At 42.3% G+C, this 22,778-nt stretch overlaps 1 protein-coding gene across 4 annotated transcripts in view; it reads right to left on the reverse strand.

The window, feature by feature from the left end:
* The window catches only part of PCBD2 (pterin-4 alpha-carbinolamine dehydratase 2), a 51,142-nt gene that overhangs the window by 9,824 nt on the left and 18,540 nt on the right, over positions 1–22,778 (reverse strand). Inside the window, exon 2 of one of the 4 annotated variants that reach the window (XM_032336689.1) lies at positions 18,883–18,941. The exons of the other annotated variants lie outside the window; for them this stretch is intronic. Within the exon in view, the coding sequence (XP_032192580.1) occupies positions 18,883–18,906 (24 nt within the window). The 5' untranslated portion in view covers positions 18,907–18,941. The remainder of the gene's footprint in view (positions 1–18,882; positions 18,942–22,778) is intronic. 4 annotated transcript variants of the gene reach the window in all.

Here is a 22,778-nt window from a genome sequence, read left to right on the forward strand (position 1 = left end):
CTGAATTACAAGCCTGGTCACCGCAGGGGCACCAGGGTGGCAAATCGGTTGAGCCTCCGACTCTTGGTTTCGGCTCTGGTAGTGATCTCAAGATCAGGAGGTCGAGCCCCATGTGGGGCTCCACAAACAGCACAGCTGGGATTCTCTGCCTCTTCCTCTGCCCTTCCCCCCACACCCACCCTCTCTCATGGTCTCTCTCTAAAATTAAAATATCATTTTAAAAAATGGGTCACTGCAGGGGCACCTGGGTGGCTCGGTGGGTTAAACCTCTGCCTTCGACTCAGGTCAGGATCCCAGGGTCCTAGGATCGAGTCCCGCATCGGGCACCTTGCTCGGCGGGGAGCCTGCCCCTCTTCACCTCTGGCTGCCTCTCTGACTGCTTGCGCGCCCCCACGTTCTCTCTCACTGTGACAAATAAATAAATAAAATCTTTTTAAAAATTTTTAAAATGAGTCACTACAGCACAGCTTGTAAGGGCCACAGATTTGAAAAAGCCAAAGGATCATCAGTAAGAAACTGATTAAATACAGGATGGTCCATTTACCAGAGGAATACTATGTAGCCATTAAGAAGAATGAAGAAACTATTTGCTAGAAAGACCTCCAAGATATATTGCTAAATGAAAAACAAATGCATAACAATAGTCTGTGCATTGTAAAAAGGAGAAGACACTATATGCTTTAATATCTCCGCAACCACGTATAAGAGATCGGTAACTGGGAGCGACAGTCGCTGGAGAGAGGAAACTGGGTGGTTGAGATCAGGGACCACAAAGGACTTACTATACTCTTTGGTGCCTCTGAATGTGCCACTAAATACCTGTCCTACTTTTAAAAATTAGTTGGGGAAAAAAACAAAGATGCCATGCAAATGAAGATCTCTCTCTAAGGGGAACAGAGATACTACAATGTATGTAACCTGGTTCATATTAAAATATTTTGGCTGATGTTAACTTCTTAACATACGCCTACCTGCTTAGGTGGGTTTTTAGTGCCAATTTACAGCATAGTTTGTCCGTGAGCCATGTTCTGCTGAGCCACGGCCATTTCAAACAAACATATGGCCAACAAATAACATATAATGGCTGATAATAGTTTCAGTCTTTCCTCTATTGCAAATTACAAACATTTTATGAACAAGTCAATGAATGCATGATGAAGTATGACTTTTTAAGTCACTCTGCCATGTTAAGGAATGTAAGCATTACAATCATGGTAAATTGGGCCAATGAAGTTTGTCATTTGGAAATCTCCAAACCATCAGCAATTAAAAGATTTTTCCATGAACCCCAAATCAAGTATTCCTAGGAAACTTTAACTTCTCTTAAAGTTCCTTTTGTTTCATTTTATTCCATGAAAATATGAAAGACTATCAGATGCACAAAACCAAAACAAAAACCGTGTATCAATCTGTGAAATGTTTAACAGCACCCTGAATTTAAAACGCAGCTTCAGTCCAAATAGCATGTATGGCTTATTAAAGTTCTTAGACTTTAACTTCTAGCACATATTTACAATACGAATCTTTCATTACTCCCAGCAATTCTCTTTGATATAAGTTCTTTAAGTCTGCTGCCTTTTATATTTTGATTATAGACTCTTTTAATTATGCACTAAAAAAGAACATATCTCCCACTAAGAAAATGAGCACCAGTGACTCCAAAGTAATTTCCCCAGTACAATCTCCATTAAGCCTCTAAATACTTCCTTTACTAATTCAATGAATTAGAACTCCATTGTTTATGAATCACCTTTATGTTTGTAGGCCTATAACTCTTCTTTTATAAAACACAACTGCTATGGAAGGAAATGATATTTACATCTGATTAGAAATAAAAACACTATTACATAAATCAGTTTGGGCATTTCTTCACGTCTTGAAACATGATCGGCAATTTAGTCTAATTGGTGATCAAGGAAACTATCTTGTGATCAATTAAAGTAATTACCAGATTCCGGCAATACAACCTACCTTAATTTCAGCTAGAGTCTGCACTTCTTCAACTTTAATTAAAAATAATGAAAATTATTAAGCAAAATGCACGGCAAGATCATTGCCAAGCACGCACATGTCATAGGACAGGACCTTCCCGTTGGTGACTGATCGATCACACAAACACTGCTTGGTGCACCAAGGAAAGGCATACTTTGCCCCAGAATATTACATGACTCACCACGACTTTCTCATGGAAAACAGTTAACCGTTCCAGCCACTGCAAAGGGAACATAAGATACTAATTTGCCGGCAACAGAAGAATACTCTTGCGTAGGAACTCGAGAACTGTGAGGAACAGACCCAACCAAAGATGGAGTTGTTCTGTGCTTCTCTTCTCCAAAATACCACTCATGTTTTGGGCACACTGGTCAACTGCAGAAACGGTAGGGTCAGAGACAGAGACTGAAACATCCTAGCGCTGCTATTATTCCTAGCTGTGTGACCTCAGAAAGCTCACTTAACATTTGAAATTATCCTGACTTTCCTAACATGTAAAAATGTAAAAATGGAGTATGTGCCAGGCATTCCATCAGGAGCTCAGTTAATGCTAGTGATTATCATCATGAACAACACTTTAATTCTATAGCGTCTGAAGCCTGGACAGGAAGAATTCCCTTCCAAACCCAGCAGAAGAACCATTCAAGACCACAGAAATCCACCCCTGCAAGGACGAGAAAATCCGAAACATGCGAAAACCTGTTTCTCTAAGTGGGTATCCTCACAGAAAGACTTCCAGTGGAAATGGTCATTTGACAGTGAGCATCTGCAGCCAAGCAGGTGACTCCTGTGTCCCTGAGGAGCCAGACTAAAGACCTTACCTGAGGACCGCCCCCTAGGCTGTCCAGTATGTGTGTCTGGGGACAGTCACTACTCCCACTAATCCCAGGCCCCAGATCTAGCCGCCACCTCCTTGATGCACTGCAGAGCGGGACATCTCCGATAACTCAAGCCAAGAATATCCGGCTCGGATCTTAAAACTGGCTTCCCCAGGGCACTAGAGACAATGCCCACAAGGTAGGAAACAAGCAGCTGGCTCCACTGTGCCCTAGGCTAACCCAGCGCCCCTTCCACTGCTGGTAGTAAGTACACTACCTGTGAGGCAGCACGCTCACTTCTACACACAGCCCTCAAAAGCTGTGCTCACAGGACCATAACATTCCAGAGCCTTACAGAAAAGAAGTTCTTAAGTCACCATTTTTGGCAATTACCATAATATCCCAAACAGCCATATGGAAAAATAAGATAGCTTTTAGCTAATTACATGGTACTACCTTCAACATACACTGTTAAATGAAGCAAGGTGCAGAACAGTTTTCTTTTGCAGAACAAGGACTTATAATTACATAAGTAAATTCCTCCTGAATTCCCAGGCCAGGAAGACTAGTCTTTGGAGGAATAGACTCCTACTAGTATCCATTCTTCTCCAGGCAGCAGAGTTGAATCAACATCAACCCCTCTACCCACAATTTTACCTAAGAGCCCATCATTTCTGTTCCATTGTTAGGGAAAGTCTTCTAATTAGATAGATATCATCTATCTGATGTGTGCCCAAGAAGCATTATGGACAAGACGATCACAGATTGAGAATATCTTATCCCTGAAAAGACACGACTCATTTCTGAATTCCTCTGCACCTAAGTGTAAAGTACATTTTCCCACATCAAAAGCCGCTACTATGGGGCATACCAACAGCTCTGACTGATGAGCTCCTTCTAAAATTTCTCACGATCCTTCAGTTTTGCTCTCTGGGATTCAGCACCTTTCACCAGTTTCCTATCTGTCTTTTCCCTCTAAAGCTGAGTGAAACACGGGTTTCAAAAACACTCCAACAGGAATCCACCAGAGAAGCCATTTACGTGGAGTTCCCTAACGTCCAGTAACTTCTGATGCCTCCCTGTTCCCTATAGTTGCCCACCACGGCCAGCCAGCCGCTTGGGAAATGTCCTGCTGGAGGCTGTCTTTCCTAATCAGCTGATAATCCTTGTTCATTAGCTTTCAGGGGTCTCATGAGGTGAGAGGTATGGCAAAGACCCCCAGAGTTTTTTGTTTTGCTTTAGCAAATTAGAATTTATGAATTAAATTCTTAAATAATAAGAATTTATGCTCCTTGGCATTGTCGTCATTATAAAGTTTATAAAAATTCACACTTTTATAGAAAAATACTCTTAGGCTTCAACGTTATGCGTCCAAACCACTAAGATATATGGACTATCTGGCCAAAGACATTTTTAGAAATCAAATAATAGGCAAAATGGCAGTGTTCTCCCGATCTTTGCTTCTTTACATTCAGCTGGCTCCTCTTAGGAGATGCAATTAGATGCAACTAGTGCTCACACTGAAATTCCAGTATATATCTGACATGAACTTGTTCTGCCCTATTCTTGTACCTAAGTTTCAAAAGACAGAGAGAAGGCTAAAAAGCTTCTGCTCCAACTGGAGTATTTTAAATTAAACTGCAAGTCAAGATCCGCCAGCAATAATTAAAAGGGTTGAGGAAGAGAAAAAGGGCTCAGAGCAGAAAGAATACCCACTCCCCCAGCACAGGGCGGGGTGAGTGGGACTCCAGGAAAAAAAAAAAATTTAAAGAACAAAGCAATACCTAATTTGGCTGAATTGTACAAAAAATACATGTTCTACAAGCAGTACACATTTTGTAAAGCAGAGCCTCATGTCACTTTGCATCACAAAATATCTGAATGTATAAAGAGGTCTGTCACAACAGCAACAAATTCCTACTTAGTCTTTCCTCTGCTTCCTTCTAAATGGGATCAATCCTCCTTTTAACAGTTTTTCAATAGAGTTTTGGCAACATGCGCCAATATTTTCTGTGGGAAAACTACATCACCCAAAAATCCTCAAGCCTGATCAGACATCCTGATAATTTGGCAGAGGACCTCCAGTGATAGATGGCTGCAGTGCATCACCTCAACCAAACAGTCTGCCAGAACCCTTTCTCAGAAAACAGTGCCAATGCAGAAGCAGCCGGTGAGGAAAGGGATCCATCTCCTAAGTAGTCTGTATTTATTTGTTTCAATGTGCACACATAGGTTGTGAACTTGGAAAGGTCTCTGAACCTGTCAGAGTCTTCAGACACTGAGCTAAAGCAAACCACAAATATATTCAGAATTTATCCTCAACCTGTTATGAAGAGGCTTAAGGAGAAACCTTCCTATGGTTAATGGATTGAAACTAGGGACTTATTTGTTTCTGTGTTTTAAACCCTATTACTAAAGAATTAAAGAACAAACTCCGGGCTGGAGACACACAGAGAGTAAAACAGACTTAGCACTTACCCTGCTTTTGGTATCAAAAGACTCAGAAGGTCTGGCGGATGGTGTCATCTCATCCTGAAAAGTTCTAATCCCAGCTCTGTCTCGTTCTATGGTCTTGAGCAAATCCTAAACCTTGCTCACCTCCCCTCATCCCTGTAAATCAGAGACTGCACTACTTCATATCACTGTGCAAGATCTCATAAAAACACACAGAGTGCTCTGCATGCTACTGTGAGACACCAAAAAGGTTCCAATCTGCTTGAATCCTACACAAAGTAATTTTATGCCATTTTTTTTTTTCCGAATCTAGAGGATTTGCTCTGTGTGGCCAAATCAACTAAGTTGCATCCTCGACACAAATGAAAACATTTAAGTGTCTGTGATAAAAATTCACCGAGTAGGCTAGTAATTTAGGAAACAGTTAACAAACAGAAGAAACATTTAAAAGAACAAATGCTTACTTAGGTCAATTCTTTCTGCCATACTCCTATATAAATTATCTTAGCTTCGGCTGTTGATCAAGTTGGGCTTTTTTGGGTTTGGGATATTTTTTTTTAATCACTCATAATACCCTGAGTTGGGGCGGGCGGCGGGTGGGGGGGGGGAATGGCTTGTTTTCCTGGATGCATCTAAATGGGCAAATTTGTTTTCCCTCTTGAGAAGGCTCCCATTTAGTTCCAGCAGAGAGCTGCTGCCGTCTCTGTGCACGTGAGGGCTGACCGGCAGGCAGCACACAGCAAAGCCCCATCTCTGCACCAAGCCCCCGCACACTCACTTGCAATTCCAGCAGAGGAAAAGAACTGGCTCTAAAACCCCAGGACAAAGAAAGCAGAGAGATACTGATGCAGTGGAAGTGCTGTGCCATTTGAAGCAATTCCTAAAGAGAAAGTCTTCTCTTTCGTTCTTATAAGTTTATTATTTCATACCTTATGCAAATCATACTTTATATATTAGGCAGTAATATTTTAGAAATACTCAAGTCAAATTAAAGGCTTCAATAGCCTTGCCAAAAGCACTGTGATTTTCCTATAAAAAAATTATTCCAATTTGTTGATCTTACATAGGATGAAACATACTGTAACAATCTTCATAATTTATGTCCTGTTGGGACACAATGATTTAAAGTAACATAATACAGAGCCGCATCATGGCTAATCTAAACCACCTGACCAGATAAACACCAGCTTCCCTTCTCTCTTCAGCAAGGGCATTTCTGTTTATTGTCATATCATTTCCTCATTCTAGGAACATGCAGAATAAAGGCAGCCAACCTGCATTTCAGTGGAAGGCTAAGCTGGCCTCTCCCATGTCGGGAGGTTTGTGCACACACAGGTACCAGTACAATGTCAAGGGCTTACAAGACAGAAAACAATCCAGGAATTCCACCCTCAAAATCATTTACAGCGAAGCAAATATGGATTCAACCAGTACAATCTGGACCAGGTGTGGTGTTATAAACCACAATCTTCAGGTTTGGGTTTTTTTTTTTTTTTTTTTTTTAAGTCACTGAAGAGGTAATTCTTTCAAACAAATTATGGGGCTTACTATGAGCCAAATTTTTATAAATGTTTCAATCATGCCTCTTGCTATGTGCACAGGCACTCATGATCTGATTAACTAAACTGGAACGCCCAAATTAACCAATGTCTTTTTGGGGCGAGGCATCTTGGTGGAAGAGAAAGACAAAGAGCCCCCACAGCAGGACCTCAGCCATTTCTGGTGCAGACTGCAGACTGCGAGGTCTCTCCAGGGCCCAAATCCCTTCAACCCTTCTCACAGATGCAAACCTTACTGGGCACAGCGAGCCTTTTCAGGGGGACTTAAGGGAAGGGTTTAAAGTTTCAGTCGTGAAAGAAAAAGTGCAGGAACACATGTGCATTCAACAGATAACAATTCCCTGAAAATATTTTAAAACAAAACAAAACGCCTGTCTGACCAAATTTTTATAAACTTGGTTAGGGAAGAGGAAAACAAACAATTGTTTAAGGATGGTTTCAAATACTGCTCTCCGCTATTACTGAGAATTTTCAAAGGTTTTCATGCTCCATTGGAAACAGCTCTGCTTCACAAGCTGTTCTTGCCTGTCCTGCCAAAGAAATGGTCTGATACACTTTATTGCAAGTTTATCAATTTGCTTACCCAGGCAAATATATATAATTATCTGTGCCTATCAAGACTCGGGTACAATAGGATTCCTCCACTGAAAGCAGGGAGATGATTAAAAACCAATGGGAGGAGATGGGTTAGCAGACATGAGGCACATGCATCCCCACCCAGCCCCACGGCAGTGGACACTGCGACACCCTGACCCAGTGCCACCAGTCCCAGATCACACACAACCTGAGCCAACCTGACCGGAGCTGTCCCTCACGGAGATGGGTATGGGAATGGACACAGCAAGCAGATACATTTTTGGCACAACCTAGAGCCCTCTGATTTGTGAAATTCAACAGAAAATATACTTTGTGAAATCAAACAGAAAGTAGCCTTTTTCAGACAACAGACATTCAGTAACTTGGGCTTGAATTTAACACTGTGCATATCTGTACAAATTTAAGGTGACCAATTATAAACCTTTACTATTACTGATGGCATTATCAGTTAGCACTAACCAACAGTGAGTTCTGGTAAAAAGTGGTCTCTCGCCCTAAGGCACTAACACCTTGGACTGCGAGCCCACTTGCTAATTCTTGTTTTCAGTATGTTTGCACTGTATGTACATCGCCCCACACTTCCCGAACCACTTCAAAATCAGCTCACGTGGCTCTGAGGCCAGGACGACTTAGGTCGCTATGGACTTCTCCAGCCTCATGCAAAAATAGGTTTCTCTGACGATGAAGAGCCTTGTCGATGAGCTACAATGTGACTGTCCCCAAGCCCTGACTTCTCACAATCCTGTACATTAACTTTGTTAAGAATCTGTACCCCAGAGAGGAATCCCAGCAATTGCATTTTTAGATGTCTACCCTAAGGAAGCTCGCACATCTGTACACAAGGAGACACAAGGATGCGTGTTATAGAACTGACAGTAATAATGAGCAGTGCCAAGAATCAAAATGTCCATCAATAGGGGAATGGATAAACTTGGTCAACTTATTCACAATTTTATCTGATTTTCAGAGGAACAGAAGATTTAAAAACAATCTACTAGGGATATCTGAGTGACTCAGTCAGTTAAGGGTCCTGGGATCGAGCCCCGCATCAGGCTCCCTGCATAGTGAGGAGCCTGCTTCTCCCTCTGCCTGCCACCCCCCCTGCTTGTGCTCCCTCTGTCTCTAACAAATAAATAAATACAATCTTTTTACAAAATAAAAACAAAATAAAACAAAGAACCATCTACTATATGAGAAGCGGTGTAACGCATGGAGGGAGTATTAGTCTAGGAACCCAAAACCTGGGCTCTGTACCCAAGCCTTGAGCAAGCTACATGACCTGCTGGGTTAAGACTCCATCTGGATACAAGGAGGTGAGGTGTACCAATCACAGATCACAGTGCCTTCACACACACAGTAATGCTCAATTAAAAAGAAGAGCAGCTAATAACTATAGCAGGTTGATCGTTCCTATTTTACAGAAGAGAGAATTGAGGCTCCAAGAGGGTAAGTCACATGCCCAGAGTCACACATCTCAGAAAAGGTGAGGCTGGGATTCGAATGCAAGTACGTCCAACTCCAAAGCCTCCATGTGTATGTTTAGGACAAATCCCTGATGGTTATACTTTTTCCATTTCTCTCCTTTACCTAAAAGCTAATTAGAGCAAAAACCAGTTTTCTATAGTTTCTGTTTTCTAAGTGTAACTACAAGGGAAAAATTAAACATAACAAAAACTTTAGAAAAAGGAAAAACTATTAAAATTTTTTTTCCTGTGCCTTTTCCCCCTCAACTGTCATGATACTGTGTACCTTGAACTTTCTTATAACATTAAAACAACCTACTGATTTTTCAGTTACCCCCATGGTCTTATTTCTTTTTAGAAGCAACACAATCTCAGAGAGAATGGGTAATCTTCTCTTTGAGAAACTATTTCAGGTACATGGCTCAAGCATGTAGGAGAGAGACAGGGACACCAAATAGCTCTTTTTAAGCCAGGCCTTCTGAACATTAAGACTCTTTGAATTCTCTACCAATACACTGTGGCGTTCTAAGAGCAAAACCGGAAGAGTAACTATATAATTTGGGGTCTATGGAATGAATGAGAAGTCTTTCTTTAAATCCTTTTTTTCGGGGCGCCCGGGTGGCTCAGTGGGTTAAGCCTCTGCCTTCGGCTCAGGCCATGATCCCAGAGTCCTGGGATCGAGCCCCACATCGGGCTCTCTGCTCAGCAGGGAGCCTGCCTCCTCCTCCTCCTCTCTCTCTCTCTCTGTGTCAAATAAAATAAATAAATAAATAAATCCTTTTTCTCAGCACCCAGTGACAACATTAGATAACACGATAAAGTCCTATTTAGCTGAGCACCTATTAAAACAACCAATTAGCTCAGGTACTGTGCCAAACCCATGAGAAAATGAACCTGTAAAAACAAAAACTCCACCCACCAAACTTGAAACGACAGGGACGTTGTCATCCAATCTTCCAATCTGCAGACAGTCTGCACTGTGGAAAGATTCCCAGAATTTCTATGGGACCCAAGTTCTTATCCTCGGATACTTCTTCCAGCCACACACGTGCCTGGGGTGTGCCACCCAATCTTCATGCCCAGCTACCCTATTTGTTCAGGAGAGGACCACTCGCTAATGGGCTGTGGAAAGGAGGAGTCAGCATGCGTAACTGCAGTTATGTATTTCTGTCTCTAGTGCTTAGAGAAACGAGTACAGATCTCAGGTGATCTGTGTCTTAGGCTTTCAAAATTATGATGCTGGTAGACCATCATCATAAGGTCAAAGTCTCCATTACCCCATGGGTCCGCCTAATCTTCCTCAGGCACCAAGGGCAAATCTGGGGGACATGCCTGCCCTGGTGTTCTGAGATGTATTCTTCATGGAAACCTTGACAATTGTAAGCAGCTCCAAATCCAAACACAAAAGAATATGGAGAGTGTGCAGGAGGTCAGAAGTAAATTCAGGGTGGTTCTGAAAGATGTGGAGCATCCAGAGAGCCACGTTTCATGAGACCAACAGGGTTGAGGCCAGCAAGGACAGCAGCGGTTACCTGGCCCTAATCCCCAAGGCTCAGAAAAGGATGCCTTGCAATTTCGAGTTTGAATTAATTTTCTTAACAAAAGAGATGTTCTGCTTTAACTTTAAATCCTTCTGGGGGCGCTTGGGTGGCTCATCATTAAGCATTTGCCTTCAGCCCAGGTCATGATCCCAGATGCCTGGGATAGAGCCCCAGGCTCAGTGGGGAGCCTGCTTCTCCTTCTCCCCACACTTCCCCTGCTTGTGTTCCTGCTTCCCTTTCTCACTGTGTCTCTCTCTGTCAAATAAATTTTTAAAATCTTAAAAAAAAAAAAAGTTAAAAAAAAAATCCTTCTGAGCCCTGCAGAATGTTATGGAAAAGTGCCTGAGTCGTCCTGTGTCACAGGAAGTCCAGAAACTGAGAAGGGAAACGTGTGCTTGAAGTACAAACCTAGCATGCCCACCTTGAATACTTACTCCTTCCCCCCCAGCCTTGGCTTCCCTACCATGGCAGGAAGGGGGCAGACCAAGGATGGCAGGGTTCCTCCCACTGGGTGATGTGATGACCAGAATACAGAGATAAGTGATGTATTCCTTGATGATTTAAAAAAAAAAAAAAAAAAAGATTATTCTCAGAGCACAGATTTGGGGTCTCCCTAAGCCAGCAAACATGCTATTTTATTTTTTTTTTTTTTAAGATTTTATTTGTTTGTTAGAGAGAGAGATACAGAGCGCAAGCACAGGCAGATAGAGTGGCAGGCTAGAGGCAGAGGGAGAAGCAGGCTCCCTGCCGAGCAAGGAGCCCGATGTGGGACTCGATCCCAGAACGCTGGGATCATGACCTGAGCCGAAGGCAGCCGCTTAACCAACTGAGCCACCCAGGCATCCCAAACATGCTATTTTAGAAGGTTTGTTTCTTCATGTTACTTTGGGAAGAATCTAGAGGTTTTTTTCTGGCATAAATGACCTATTTGGGACCTCAGAAGTGTTTTTACAAGTTTTGGTAAAACTTTGAGGTAGTTAAGTATCCAAGTTATCTTTCAGTTCCATATATTGGGAGAGTAGACCACAAGTCATAATGATCTGTCCCAGCCTTTCCAGAAAGAGTACTTGTGAACCTTCTTACATGTTTCATCTGTTGCCTTCCTTACATGCAATGAAGGTTTTGGGCCTGGAGATTGTGTCTACATGTGGTGGAGGCAGGATAGGATTTTAGCAGTCTCTGCTTTTTGGCACAGACTGAGGTGAGGCATTACTCTTTCTCCTGAATGCCTCAAGATTTCAGCTAAAACCCTCTCAAAGACGATGAAGGTTCCTAGGACTCAGATGACCCACACACGTTATATGGGCATAACAGGTTATGGATATAAAGTTCTAAAATTTCCACAATCTCAGGGGAAAAAAAAAAACCTGAATGGTAGAAAATCAGTGACTGGGGGCACCTGGGTGGCTCTGTGGGTTGAGGCCTCTGTCTTTGGCTCAGGTCATGATCTCGGGGTCCTGGGATGAGCCCTGCATTGAGCTCTCTGCCCAGCAGGGAGCCTGCTTCCCTCTCACTCTCTGCCTGCCTCTCTGCCTACTTGTAATCTCTGTCAAATAAACAAATAAACTCTTTTTAAAAAGTTAAAAAAAAAAAAAAGAAAGAAAGAAAAAATCAATGATTGTATCAAGATAAGCTTATAATAAAGTTAGAAATCTTGTCTGGCCACTGTCCATACACCACTTTCTAAGAAAGCAGAACAATATCGACCAATGAGAGAGAAAGTTCTAAGTTAGTATATTCTCTTGAAATTCAATACTATTCAGCACTCTCATTAAATGTATACCCTTTAAACAGTAAATATGATCAGGTATATTTCAAATGTGATTTTTTGAAGACTAAAAACACTTGAAGAATGGATTTACTTGAGACACCTGGGAGGCTCAGTCGGTTACGTGTCTTTTTTTTTTTTAAGATTTAAATTTATTCATTAGACAGAGAGAGCATGCACACACAAGCTGGAAAAGCAGCAGACAGAGGGAGAGGGAAAAGTAGGCTCCCCCCAGAGGGGGAGCCCAATGCAGGGCTTAATTCCAGGACCCCAGGATCATGACTGGAGCCGAAGGCCATCCAGGTGGGCGCTCCTGTGCATCTGACTCTTGATTTCAGCTCAGATCACGATCTCAGGGTTGTGAGATTGAGCCTTCCACTGGTCTCCGCACTGGGCATGGAGCCTCCTTCAGAGTCTCCCTCTCTCTCCCGCATCCCTCCCCTCTCCCTCTATTTAAAAACAAAAAATAGATTTAACTTAAGAAAAATCTGCTCACAACTAAGGATAGAGAAGATAAAAGTTATATTAATATAACAAGTATTTACATTCCCTTTAAATAAAGCCTTTGGCTTTTACAAGTATAGGTAGGCCTTACTTCATTGAAAAGCTTAAAAAATTAGAGGTAAACAGATTTTTTTGATGCAGCACCTTTCTGTTGCCACTTGTGAGTTTATGAGTTAGTAACAAGTCTGGTTCCTTCAAAGCAAATGGGAAATGGTTTGGGCTTTAACACAACAATTTAAAACCTGGTAATAAATTCCTTTAATAGCATTCTAAATATACATATTAAAAGTAATTAAACTTTCTAAACCAATGCTTGAATTTCAGACAGCATTCAAGCATTCCTAACTTCACAACCTGCTAACTCTATCCCTTCCCCCTGACCTGCACCGCCTCAGCACAAGCCCCCCAGCCTCTACTAGCACAAAATTAATTCAGAGGTTCATTTCCATTAGCCAAACGCCAATCCAAATTCCAGTCCTGGGCTTCCCAACTACCCCCCCCCCAACACCGAAAAGCACCATGTGACTGTCTCTGGTCCAAAGGGTGGGGGCTTCTCGAAAGGTTGACACCACCCAACCCGGAAAATCAGCAGTAAAACTCAGGGTGCCACTGAGAGCCACCCCGTATTACAGAGGTGAAGCGGTCAGTAAGTGGAAAAGCTACCTCAGAATATCTCTGCTGCCACTTCTCAGTAAGAAAAATCACTTTTAAGAACTAGTCAAAGCTCCATGAGAGGGGAGAGGCTCACCGAGCCACTGCCGGGTTCCAGTGTGGTACCCAAGGTCGGTGGCCACAGGACCAGAGCCTGAGATGCGCGTGACGATAAACACTGCAAGGCAGCAACACGGTCGGCACAGAGGCCACGAAACTGCAGACCAAGAAGCAAAAGCTCGAGCCCCAACGCTCACAAAGCTAAAACGTTTCCTCGTGTGAGAAACAGAACCACCACTAACAATTTTCGGAAATAATGTTTGAGTCTTGGCTCAATTGGATAATTTTGTTCTGCACCAAAGACAATTCCATTCAAATTCCCAAAGTCTATGGGTAGATCTGTACTAATTTCAAGACATAGTTTCCTTCCAAGCCCAAAGAAATGAAAGGCAGAAACCAGCGAAAGAAAAAAAATAGTAACAACATATATGAGAGGGTTTGCCATTTTATGAAAAACAAATGAAGAATTACAGTCACATCACACTGATAAACTGAGAGGCTGCCAGTGGTTTTCAGGTCAGATGTAACATTTTAACAAATGTGATTGTTTGTGAACGAAATAATTCTGATCAAAAACTTAATTGCAGCCAAAGTGAGCCCTGGGCTGTGTCACCATAATCCACTCTGACAGGAAGCAGTGAGTGGAGATTCCTACTGTGAACGGAGCACATGTGAAAGGTCAGCTCTGGCCTGGAACTTCAAAACCGTTAACGTGTAAAACAGTGTGCATTAGAGCCCGGAACGGCTAACCACTGGATTAGCGGATGTCCGCTGTGTGGGTCTGATGTGCTTTTGGCAGGTAATGGTTAATTTGTAAATAGGCAATGTATTGTGACTTTCTTCTGTGCCTCTTCCCAACCCTGGTCAGCAGAGCCCATTCTTAATTACAGACCCAGGGTATTACAATATTAGATAGATGACATGGGCTTGTAACAAAGTTTCGTATTTTAAAAATTAAACTTATTTCTTAATAATTTGGTAAGGAAAAGTTGTGTGTCGCTAAAAAAATGAATGTCTGCTGATATAATGAGCAAAAAAATGTTTCATGTAAAATCTACTTGTCTATCCAATAACAACTATAATAGACAAAATTTGCCAAGTAAGGATTTCATTACTAGAAATCTAAACTTCACTTAGATACTATCATCTGAAAAAAGTTACATAATGTTGTTTTGCATGGCTTAAAACAAAATTCTAAATAAAAATCCAGTTCTTACCACAGCTTTCATTCCTCAACATGAGATGTTAACTTATGAAAGAATCAGGCTCAAAGTGCCTTCTAAGCCAATGCATGCAAAAGTACCTCATACATACTCTGAGCTATCAAGTTGGCCCATTTGACTTTAAATTAGCCATTTCTCCCATATCTAAACCACTTCCAGTAACACGACATTAATAAGAGATAAAAGCTGACACTGTGCACTTCAATTCAGTGATTTTAGGATTTAACTCATTTCTGAGTTGAGAGGAAATAATACTTATCTTTGACAATAAGGTCTTCCAAAATAAGCTTTATTTCTGTTCAAAATCAGCCTTCTAAGGTGGTGTCTCTCTGGTGCCGGACAGATGCAGCTGTTGGGCCCTCTTTAGGCTAAATCTAGGGATATTGACAGAGGCTCTGTGACAAGGTGGCCACGTGGCCAGCACTCTCATGATTCCTATCCCCTTCAGAACATCAAATGACATGTTTAAAAACAAAATCACACACGGGCTTCTAAAGGCAGTGGAAGATGGAGGAGAAAAACTAGTGGCCAGCATAATTCCTCATGTTTCCACTTTCCATACACAATCTGAAACCTTTAACATATCGGGAAGATTTGGGATCTCCTCAACAGTCTGCCCCTCAAAGTACTGGGTATTCAAATATACCAGTCTGCCGCTCTGTCCCCAACAACCCCCTGGCCCCTAGGCCTGCAACACTGTCCCTGCCCCCCGCCCCCTGCCAGGAGCCTACAGTGTGGTGGAGAAGACAGAAAGGCCAACCATGAAGACCTAGTACGGAAAGGAGGTAGAGGACTACAGAGCCAAGAAAGGCTGTGAGAGACTGGTGCTGGGCACACCCGTCTTCCCTCTTCACCCCTCTTTTCCACAGACATCTGAGTAGATACTGCCCTGCCAGTTACCCTAGGAGCTGAGTATATCATAGGTACACACACAGGAAGGAGACGTCATGATTCACCAAAAAAAATATTTTACAAGGCCCCAAACTGGTCATTACGGTATTTTTTCATACTGTTAAGTAACTAATTACACCAGGTAACACACTCAATGTATAATTTTGCCCTCACTCAGAATCATTTCTTCCACTCACCATAACATTTTCAGCCCAATTATTCTTGGCTACCCTTCTTCTTCATCAGTGAGGCTCAAGCTCAAAGAAGCTTACAAAGGTCCCTCCAGAAAGATGAGCAACAAAGCAGAAATGCCTCCACACTGAGTTCCAAACTAACGTGGGTACGCCCACTCAGGGTCGGGAACCCCGTGCTGCAGTGCTGCATGCCACCCAACCCACAGGGTCAACACTTAGGACGCTACCTCTCTCCCAGGAGCAAGAGGATTGCTCAGAAACAGTGTTTATTTCTTAATGGCTTATATTCGTTTACACGTTAAAATAGTGAATGTCCAGAAAGCTGAATTTATATTTTAATTCAGTTCTGGACAGACGGCTGTATGGCTCAGTCATTAAGCATCTGCCTTTGGCTCAGGTCATGATCCCAGGGTCCTGAGATCAAGTCCCACACGGGGCTCCCTGCTCAGTGGGGAGCCCGCTTCTCCCTCTGCCTGCTGCTCCCCCTGCTTGTGCTCTCTCTCTTTGACGAATAAATAAAACCTGAAAAAAGGGGGGGCACCTAAGTGGCTCAGTTGGTTAAGCAACTGCCTTTGGCTCAGGTCATGATCCTGGAGTCCCAGGATCGAGTCCCACATCAGGCTCCTGGTCAGAGAGGAGTCTACTTCTCCCTCTAACTCTCCCCCCTATTCTCTCTCTCTCAAATAAAATCTTTACCAAAACCATTTAAAATTATTATTATTATTATTATTATTATTATTCAGTTCTGGACTGTGAGTTAGTTTTCACAAATACAAAGAAATATGTTACCAGCTTCTTTTTAAGGACCCACATTCAAATGGGAGGACACTGAAGAAATTTATCATTCAATTCTTATTTGTAGAAGCAGATTCTCTGTAACTTGTAAATTATTGTGATTTACAGTGAATCATTATTGTATCCATAAATGCTGGAAAGTTGGTGAACAACATGATATAATGACACCCCAAAACAATTTTAGAACTGCAGGTGCACAAATCATAACATGTGGGAGATGACTCAAAGGATAATGGGGAATAAAACAGTTTAGGAAGGGTCACAAGGAGGAGGGAAAGGGGCGAGGGCACACACCCCAATTTTCTAAGATGTCTGTAAAACCACACTACTCATTTATAGGCAGATGCAGTGGGGCAGGCAGGCATGGGCCACAGAGTCAACAGCCACGTTCAAACAAGCAAAGGCAAAATGCTCCGTAATTTACAACAACCCAATCACATCGCTCATTCTTTTGAGGTTAAATGCTACTGACATAAGTTCCACCTGAATCCAATCAATGTGGAGACGTTGAGAAGATTCACACGAAAGGACTAAATTTGTCACAAATGGGTTGGTTTCCGATCTTAATGTAGCCAAGTTGCTTTACTCTGACCTCCATTGAACAAATCAACTTAATGGGCACTAGGAGTGCTATAAAACTTAACAATGGAGTGATTTTTAACTTTTAAAATATAGTTATGAAGCAAAATGTTGGATAGCTTCTACAATACTGGAAATCAAATTAAATCTAGATGTTTTTTAACAGTCTTGACAGATATAATCCTAGTTACCATGTAAATTTATGGTAAGCTGCTGTGATATTAGCCACAGGTGCTACTTTTAATATATGAGCCGCATCTGGCTGGGAATAGAATTTCTCAGAGGACTGAAAATGACCTCACTATCAGACAATGGAAGGAAAAAAACAAGACCACTGTGGCATATAAAACGCTGAAGATGTGGTCCACAACTAAATATTTCACATAAAATTCATTTTAACTCTGCAGTTATAGGTTAAAGGATATTATGCTTTCAATATGTAAGAGGCGTAGATATATTTCAGCCAAATAGCCAAAAGATTAAGAACGTAAGACAGTTATGAATGCCCTGGCTACACACAGAATGCTGGTTTTCCAACCTTTGATCAATGTCAGAAAAATGATGCAAGAAGACTTGAAAAGAAAATTCTTTCATGGTTCCCAAGAACGCGACGTGATTAGACACCACCGAGCATACCAAACCAAGATGTGACAATTACGGATCTCCATGCAGCAGCAGCTCTCCAGTGCCTGGGCAACATCACTGGCTGGGTTCTTAAACTTCTGTGGAGTCATTCATCATGCCCAAGAAAACATTCTCATCAGGCGAAGTTTTTGAAAAATCACTTCAAGTAATTACCATTCTGAGTTTAAAACCCACCAATATCACCCACAAATACAGGCAGAGAAGACAAGTTTCTCTTACCTCTCCAACTCAAAAGTTAAAAGACAAGTATGTAGAAAACACGGGATTGTTTCCTTTTCAGAAACCCTTCCTGAGCCATTTGAAAGCCACCATTTGCCAGAGAACTGGCAAGTGTGGAAATGTGATAGAGGGTTTACAAAGATTTAATTTCCTATGAAATAACTCTTCCTGAATTAAACAAGCCTTCTTTATCTGGAAAAAGAAAAAAGAGAAACATTTCTTTGAAAATATTCCCTACATCATTGCACTAAGCTGTGAGAATGGTAGCTACAAAGCCCTATAACATAACATTCTCCTTCTGACCTTCTCAAGTAACTTGAAAGGGCTTGATTTTTTAGCTTCAAGAGATCAGCTCAATCTAGGTGATGATTTTTCTTTTCTTTTTTTTTTTAAAACAAGTAACTGGATCCAAACCTAATCTGCGAGGGCATCAAGACCCTGAGTATCTTTAACAAGAAGAACCCAGTATGACTCCCTGATGCTTCTGTGACCAGCTGGAAGCAAGAATATGGATCATTTAGAAAAGGTAGCTCACAAAGCCTCATCTGTGAGATGGTTAGTCACTGCAGAAAGGGACTGGTTGAACTAAATATGGCCTTTCTGTGCAATGGAATACTATATAAATATCCCACCATTAAAAGTCATGAAGTAAAATATTTTACTGACAGAGAAAAATGTTCCCTATACACGAAGGGAAAAAAGCAAGTGAGCAAACTACATCTACGACATGACCCTAAATATATATGCATACATACCTATGTACATAGTCATAAAATACAGATTCACGTATACTGCTTTTTAAACAGGCAAAAGGATTACAAGTACATCTTGCTTCTTTGTACTTTTTTTGCTTTCCAAATTATAAAACACAGTATACCATCAAGAAAAAAAAAAAAAAAAGTTGTATTTTATTAACAAGCTAAACATACCACACGAGTGTAACTGGTAGCCATCGTTCCCAGAAGAGCAAGAGGGGCCTGGCTGATGCCTGTGGGGTACACAAGCCATGCATACATGTTAAGCCCTTCAGTGAAACCTTGCAGTTTTAAGTAAACAGCAAGATGGAAGAAACTTGTCCTCAAGCTAACATAGCAGAATCTCACTTTAAGACACTGAGAAGTACAACGGCCCTCTCTTCTACACATCTGTATCCACAGCTGTGGTCAGGGGCTCAGAAAGCTGGTGTCTCTCAGTGCAAGACAAGCTTACCCTCTCTACACAGAGTTCTAAGTTGCCAAGTAAAGTTTGCTAATTAGCTGCTCTCTGCAGACCTTGTATCTGGAAGTGACTTCCCTCTCCAGGTACAAGCTGACTTTCATCCGGAGTCAACTTAGGGCCAATAACTGAATGATCAAGTATTATAAATGAATGCTATCAGGGCAAGGCATGGGGAGCCATATAGCAATTTACAGGTCAAAAGTCAAACAGTATCTGGCTTCTCTTTTCTTCAAAATATAGCCTCCTTTAGGCCCTCCAAAATAGATGTTTTATCCTAAACAAAGAAACAGATTCAACTTTGAACTCAACAGCAGAATTGTTCATTCAGAGGTCTAAGACGTTCGGAAACAAAAAGGCAATCCGCATCCTGAATTATTCCACAAACCTTCAAAATCCAGATCTGTGTTAGACAAGAGCTTTGGACTTAGGGCAGGAAGCCCGGCCTGGGAGGGAAACCCACTGCCTCCTTCCTCTGTTAAGTCTCAGCAGGGTCCTTAACTTCCCTCTTTCCACCATGACCAAATTGGGTTACAACACCTAACCCTGTAAGAATGCTGGGGAGCTTCAGTGAGATAGAAAGAAAGTAGGAAGAAAGGAAGGAAGGAAGGAAGGAAGAAAGAGAAAAAGAAAGAAAAGAAGGAAGGAAAAAAGGAAGAAGAGGAAGGAAGCAAGCAAGCTACATCATCTTCCAGGTCCCTAACAGAGACCCACTATCACCTACTAGATGCTCAAACACTCCTTAGTTCATAAACATTTCTGTGACTCTCCAAACTCACAAAGACAACTGGTGTGACTGCATTTCAGGTAAATAACACAACACTGAGTGTTACCTACATACACTGGCACCTGGGTGGCTCCATCAGTTAAGCCTCTGACTTCCGCTCAGGTCATGATCTCAGGGTTCTCGGATTGAGCCCGGAATCATGAACCCCCGAGTCCCAAGCTCCCTGCTCAGTGGGGAGTCTGCTTCTTTCTCTTCCTCTGCCCCTCCCCCTGCACGTGCTCTCTCACTCCCTCTCTCTCTCAAGTAAATAAAATCTGTTTAAAAAAAAAAAAGTTATCTGTATATAGAACGACCCTAAAGCAACATTTTTCATTTAATTAAAATTTCTAAAAGTAATTCCTGAAAAATGTACCCAATGAATTTATAAATTTTTCTACCTAAAACACCAGGAAGTTACTATTTTTTTAAAAAGTCAACCAAGAGTAGTAGACCAATGAACACAGAAAAATTTAAAAAAAAAAAAAAGGATCTAGGATTAAAAGAATTGTCTTGAAACAAAAATGAATGCCTAATCAATATTAGTAAACAGGCCTAGGACAGTATCCCAGTAAGACACTTTGTGGAAGCTTGGAAGAATCTTCCATGAGCTCTCAGCACACCGGAATTCACAAAAGACAAAAGTTGTGGGTGGCTGAAGCTGTGGAGCCCAAATTCCAAGTGCTAACCTCAATCTCTCATTATTAGAGGCAATTTACTACAGATGCCCGTCTGCGGGCATGCCCGTCTATAAGGGCCCCACTTCCTTCTCTGATACTTCCAAACCACAAGCTGCACAAAGGCACAATCAATTCTGTTCTGGGAAGCGCCAGCAGGCCATTACAGATGATCCCATCGTACTCAACTACTTAGCCACCAACACCACCAGTCACCATTAGGAACCATCTGTGTCCAAGAGTAAGGAAAAGAGGGAGGGGACAAGTCCCTGGTGAGAAAGGATTTTAGGTATATAAATAACCTGTAGGAGACAAAGAGATGAAAAACACAACTCCCTGGGGCCAAGGGCACGGGCTAGGATCACCTATGGTGAACCCAATCAAGGGACCTCGTGCATTCAAGATACATGTAAGTCTATCTAAATCAAAGCAAACAAGCAAAACACGTACACGTACGTAACACTGGGCTGGGTACTGTGAGAAATGTACACCAGCACAACCTGAGTCTCTGCCCTCAAGGTGCTTGATTCTTAGGTGGGGAGAGACAAAAGTGAGTAGCTACATCTCCCGGCGGCAAGATCTAATTGGAACTTAGTCACATTCTAATTCTCCCACCAGTTCATTGTTAATGTGGGCAAACTACTTCACCCCTTAGCCTTGGTTGCCTCAACGCTTCTAGCTCTAATGTTCATCGATTCAACCTCAAAACAAGGCTGAAAGAATACCACAAACAACACAACCCAGAATGGAAGAACCAACAAGACTAATGTCTGTGGATACGAAGGACTGTATAAGGCACCTGAGCTCCGAGTCCTGCCAGGGCTGGCCTGTACCATCGCATCATCCAGCCACCCTCACCAAAGATGTCATTGATGACATCCATGCCACTTAATACAGTGGTCATCCTTTGGTACTACTTGGACTCTCAGCACAACTGATTCCTACTCCCTTTTAAAACACCATCGTTAGGATTCTGTGATAGAGTAGGGGCCTGACTGTCTTCCTGTTTCACTAATAAGTCTTCTTCAGTTTTCTGCCAGCTCCTGCTCTTCCTTCCAACCCCTAAACAGACTGCATCATGATCCTTCTTCTCTCCTCACATTACACTTTCTGCCTGAGTGGTCTCTTCCATTACCTTGGCTTTTTTACACACATACCTAAGACTTCCCAGCTACCCACAACCCAGACCTCCACTCTAAGTCCCTAACTCAGACATAAAACTATCTTCTTTAAGTTGAAGTTGGGTATCTCCCAGCAACTCACACTTAACAATGTTCCAACCAGAAGACTTCCATCTCAGCACCCCCACCATGTTCCCCGCCCATACTTCCCCAGCTTAATGAATGCCACTTCTGACCACCCGCATCCTCTAAAAGTCTTTTTTTTTTTTTTTTAAGATTTTATTTATTTGTTTGACAGACAGAGATCACAAGTAGGCAGAGAGAGGAAGGGAAGCAGGTTCCCTGCTGAGCAGAAAGCCCAATGCGGGGCTCAATCCCAGGACCCTGGGATCTTGACATGAGCTGAAGGCAGAGGCTTAACCCACTGAGCCACCCAGGCGCCCCATCTAGAAGTCATTTTTAACACTCCTTTCTCTTCTTCCTCCTCACCCATTACCACTCCTCCCTAGTCAGAGAATCTCAGGTGCTCCCTTTATAAAAGGTATGTGTGGCACCACTGGTCCCTGATCATGTGAGCTCCGAAATACAGCTTCAACCCTCTAGCTCTCTGCTTGTCCTCTGTCACTACCACAGTCCACAGGCCCCTACTGGGTCCACCCTAAAGACAGGTCTCACCTGGATGACTGCACAAGCTCCTTACTATTCTCCCTATATGGCCTTTGCCCCCTCCCTCTTCCACTCCATCCTCTAAGAAAAGGCATCAGTCCTTCACCCTCCCCCCTCTACTTTCAGGATATCATCCTGCCCTTTCCACCCCTCTGAGAGTCTCATGACAACCTTTCTGCTTCCCATAATACCTCGCACTTGACTCCTAGTCATCTTCCCACCATCTTTGCTTGCCACTGTCATGGTGCCTGTGGATGTCCTCACAGATGCTTTCAAGTGTGTCAACAATGACAAAAGGAGAGGCAAACACCACTTTCTTCTTAGACTGTGCTCCAAAGTCATTGTCGGGTTTCTGACTGTGAAGATGAAGCATAGTTATGTTG

This window comes from Mustela erminea, chromosome 3 (genome assembly GCF_009829155.1).
Source record: "Mustela erminea isolate mMusErm1 chromosome 3, mMusErm1.Pri, whole genome shotgun sequence".
NCBI classification, from domain to species: Eukaryota; Metazoa; Chordata; class Mammalia; order Carnivora; family Mustelidae; genus Mustela; species Mustela erminea.